Raw genomic sequence first — 4,639 nt, 5'->3', positions numbered from 1 at the left:
AGTGCCCCCCGGTAGCCAGTAAAAATCTATAAATTAGCCGCACCGTGTGCGTGTGAAAAAAGTAGCGGCTTATAGCCACATCTGTCAATGTTTGGTTCAGTGGTTAGGTTACCGGTAGTTTTAGCTAATGTAGCAGCTTAATTACTTACGTACTTAATGTTAAGGTCCAACTACGACTATTACTACCACCACCACCACTGCACCGGCTGACGTTGCCAGAGACTCTAGCAGCAGCCTCACACCATTCACATTAGCTGCAAGATCGCAGATGACAAGGGAGAGGAAGGAGGAATGCCACAGGAAAGTGACAGAGTTTATTGTGAAGGGGCTTCAGCCGTTTTCAACTGTAGAGTCACCTTGGTTTAGGTAAGCCAGCCAGCACTGATGATTGTAACTCACTCACTTATGCTCAGGAAATGGAAGTTTCAGCAACTAATGCTTTGAGATGAAACATTTAAAATGCTCTGTGTCCTGTGTTTTACTTAGAGAGATGGTTGCTGCCCTTAACCCACGGTATCAACCGCCATCAAGAGACATGCTCTCTACCACACTGATACCAGCGTGGTACGCCGTAGAGAGGGAGAGAGTGCAGGCAGAGTTGGAGGAGACTGAGCATGTGGCGCTTACCTGTGATGGTTGGACCAGTGTAGCCCAAGATCACTACATTACAGTCACTGTCCACTTTGCTAAGGGAGGTCAGCTGCAAGAAAGGGTTCTCCACACTAAAGCTGTCTATGAGGCCCAGACAGGAGAATTTTTGGCAGAAGAGATTCGTCACATAATGGCAGAGTTTAATATTCAGGGAAAGGTGGTAGCATTAACAGTCGACAATGCTGCAAATATGCGTGTGGCTGCTAGGATGTTGAAGGTGGTCAAGATAGGCTGCTTTGCTCATTCTCTTAACCTTGCTGCCCAAAAGGTGTACACTGAACCAACAGTGTCGAATTGGGCAGCAAGAATCCGGGCAGTGGTTGTGTGGCTGAGGAAGGCGAGCTTAGCCAAGCCAGTTATGAAGGAGAAACAACGCCTCTTAGGTATGTCTTTTCCTCTATTGGCAGCATAAATGTTTCCAAAATTATTACTTAACATGTAAATGAAATGCATGTGCATTGTTTAATATGTTTTCAGATCTCCCACAGCATGCAATGGTGCTCGATGTGAGAACTAGGTGGAATACACTCTACCTCATCATTGAACGGTTTGTAGAGCAGTATTCAGTCATTCAGGCAGCATCTTTGGACCCTAGGCTCAGGAGGTCAATGGAAAGGGACAGGTGAGATTTGATGTGCATGACATTATCACTAGACTGACACGGTATTTCTTTAATTTGATATCTTCATTAAAACTGCTTTGGTTTTGTGTGTGGTGGTTGTCTTCTTTTTTCAGACTGCAGAGAATTTCAGACCAGGACTTCAGGCATGCAGAGGAGTTCGTGAGAGTGATGAGAATCCTCTACACTTCAACACTGTGTGTATCCTCAGAAAGGACTCCAGCATGTGGCCAAATTCTGCCCATCCTGCAGAAGCTTGAGGGCCACTTCAAGGTTCAGGATGCAGACTCCACCTTTACTGCTGCCATTAAGAAAAGGGTGTGGGATGATCTTTCAAAGCGTTACACGGTATGTATTTTGTTGTTGTTGTAATAAATCACTAAAAATACATTATGAAAGGGTCTAACTCTGGTATTGGCATATTAATTATCTCTCACAGGATGAAAACATCAGGATGTTCCTGGAAGAGGCCACATCACTCGACCCCAGGTTTAAGACCAAAATCATGGATGCTGCCGTTTGGTCTAGGTTGGAAGAGAAGGCATGCGGCGAAAACTCTGGACAGGTTTGCTTCATTTTGACTATTGTTACTGTACTTCCTGGGATGAAGATGAAGTATTGATTATTGAAATGCCACACAGAATAGTGATATAACACTGTATTAACATAGCATGCACTGGAAATCGGTGTAGACAAAGAGGACCAACTGGATGAGGGGATGGAGGAGGAAGAAGAGGATGAAGAGGCTGCATCTATGGAGAACACAACATATGTAAGCTTTCCATAATACTTACCATTCATTACTTACTCATCTCTTAAATAGACAAACCTAAGCACTTTGCATTAAGATGATCAGTACTTCAGTGCTTTCCTCTGGTTTAGTCTCACTTGTTTTTTTTTCTCTCAATTTTTACCTTGATACTCATCTTTATAGACTGCTGTGACTACGAGCCACTCCGCGTCTGACTCTGCACTGGGGGAGCTGTTTGCCAAGGAGGACCTGGCCCTTAAAACTATCCAGGCAGTGCCACTCCTTGACCGGTCAGAGAAGGCACGAAAGGAGCTTAAACTCTACAGAGCTCTACCTGCAGAGCTGACCTCCACCCATCCTGCTGAGTGGTGGTGGGAGAGGAGAGGGACATTCCCCATTTTGTTTGACCTGGCCTCTAATTATACTTGTGTCCAGGCATCCTCCACTCCAGCAGAGTGGATATTTTCAACTGCTGGAGACACATTAAGCCAGGAAAAGGCATGCCTTGCCCCAGAGAAGGCTGACATGATAATATTCCTTAAAAAGAACTGTTGAGGAGGACTGACTGGTCAGTGGTTACTTACTGGTTAGATTCAGAATGTTGGTTGGTTGTGATGTTGTTGTTGAAAATTACACAACCCAAATAATACTTCGTTGTACATGTTTGTACAGTTATTTAATAAATATTTGAGCACTTTCAACATGCATTTGTGTAAAAAATCTTTTGAATGGGGAGGAGTGGTGACATTCACGCAACCGATTGCTTTCTTTTCATATGATTAATATCGAATCAAGTTGAAAAAAAGTATCGAATGAAGTACTCAGTTGGTATCGGTATCGTTTTAAGGGTACTGGTATCAGTACTGGTATCGAAAATTTTTAAACGATACCCAGCCCTAAGGCTGACATGATAATATTCCTTAAAAAGAACTGTTGAGGAGGACTGACTGGTCAGTGGTTACTTACTGGTTAGATTCAGAATGTTGGTTGGTTGTGATGTTGTTGTTGAAAATTACACAACCCAAATAATACTTCGTTGTACATGTTTGTACAGTTATTTAATAAATATTTGAGCACTTTCAACATGCATTTGTGTAAAAAATCTTTTGAATGGGGAGGAGTGGTGACATTCATGCAACCGAATGCTTTCTTTTCATATGATTAATATCGAATCAAGTTGAAAAAAAGTATCGGATGAAGTAGTCAGTTGGTATCGGTATCGTTTTAAGGGTACTGGTATCGGTACTGGTATCGAAAATTTTTAAACGATACCCAGCCCTAGTCATCAGTGAGCCGGATGCGATGTGTGAAACCCTTTGCTTCACTGCAGTCCAGTGTATGTTTGGAGAAAATGTCATTGTATTTCTCAAGCAGTTCGACCAACCTCTCCTTCCCCGTTAGATTAGCGTGGCACTGGTCAATATCAATGTCAGCGAGCCCGACCTTTTGTAGTCGCTGTTTAAGGTCTGTAGGCTGATCATTATCATGTTTTTTCTCCTGTTTGGCTCTTTCAGGTTGGTTGGTGCCCTGAAAAACCTCAAAATCCTCCACGGCCAGACAGGGAGACACATCCGCTAACTTACTGTTTCGCTTCGAGGTGATGGGCTTGTCTGTCAGGTTAGTAACTTTCATGGGGATCCATCTATCACCCCACAGTGGTGTGATGACACGGCCAACCATGATGTTACGAGGCATGGACTTGGAGGAGGTGGGCTCGACAGTTACTGTGCTGCCAGGTGACATGGGGACATTCTTTGGTAGTTTGCCCCAAACCAGATGTTCTTGCTTCGCCAACAAGGTGATTGACTGCTGGAGCTTAACAGTTCCGACCACGTCTGGAAGCTCCTCACCCCTCCACCGGGATGAATGATTGCCAAGAGATTGAGGAATTGCTCACACTCCGGGAGAAGATTGCCACTGGAAACAAGATGCCAATAATCGTCAGTTACTTTCAGCTGATGTATGAGGAATCTGATGACATTTGTACCTATGATCAAGTCATCACGTTGACCAGGTACCACAAGAACGGGCACCGTGCAGCTTTCTCCATACAGTTTCATTCCCACCTCATACATGCATTTTGGTTTGCTCAGTGTCCCTCCACAACCTACTAGCACAATCTCATGTGTCAGAGGAATAGGTCCCGAGATTATATTCTCACTCAACATTTTTAGTTCTGCTTGCTCACTGAGTGTACAGGCCATGGAACCAGAATCAAGCATCCCCTGCACCTGGAATGTGTTGTTTATGTTAACAGGGGTGTAAAACAGTTTGTCAAAGGGACCCACTCTTTGTGTGTTCTGCACTATTACTTTAGCACCAGTCGATGCTGCTGCACATGCTTTTACGTACTGTTGTTCAATATCACTATTGTCGAGGGTTTCTTCAATGCCCACACATCCCCCCACCAAATGTGGGCAGCTAGTTTAAAATCTGGGTGTTTGGTGGCTGGGTGTTTTGTGGCTGGGAGACCCGCTGATCACGGCCAGGCTGGCGATTGGGACAGTCTCTCTTAATGTGGTTCGGCTCAAAGCATGCTAAGCATAGGCGCTTTTGCCTGCAGTGTGCAAGGGTGGAATGCTCCAGAGATTGGCAGACTCTCCAGGATCTATGCTGAA

At 44.4% G+C, this 4,639-nt stretch overlaps 1 protein-coding gene across 1 annotated transcript; it reads left to right on the top strand.

Moving 5' to 3' along the window:
* The first annotated feature begins 268 nt into the window (after window positions 1-268).
* Window positions 269-2,576, top strand: LOC140995668 (E3 SUMO-protein ligase ZBED1). Its single transcript, XM_073465747.1, has 7 exons — window positions 269-366; window positions 487-1,034; window positions 1,129-1,273; window positions 1,387-1,618; window positions 1,710-1,835; window positions 1,941-2,042; window positions 2,205-2,576. The coding sequence occupies exons 1-7, from the start codon at window positions 269-271 to the stop codon at window positions 2,574-2,576; spliced, it is 1,623 nt and encodes a 540-aa protein (XP_073321848.1).
* Window positions 2,577-4,639: the final 2,063 nt, after the last annotated feature.

The sequence above is a fragment of the Pagrus major genome, chromosome 5 (assembly GCF_040436345.1).
Source record: "Pagrus major chromosome 5, Pma_NU_1.0".
NCBI classification, from domain to species: Eukaryota; Metazoa; Chordata; class Actinopteri; order Spariformes; family Sparidae; genus Pagrus; species Pagrus major.
Note: the sequence above shows the minus strand (reverse complement) of the source record. Positions and strands in the feature narration are given on the sequence as shown.

Bases quoted from the DNA above. Each gene is read 5' to 3' on its own strand.
- LOC140995668 (XM_073465747.1), top strand. From the start codon at position 269: ATGACAAGGGAGAGGAAGGAGGAATGCCACAGGAAAGTGACAGAGTTT. The intron at 367-486 runs GTAAGCCAGCCA...TGTTTTACTTAG, and splicing joins GTAGAGTCACCTTGGTTTAG to AGAGATGGTTGCTGCCCTTA. The intron at 1,035-1,128 runs GTATGTCTTTTC...ATATGTTTTCAG, and splicing joins GGAGAAACAACGCCTCTTAG to ATCTCCCACAGCATGCAATG.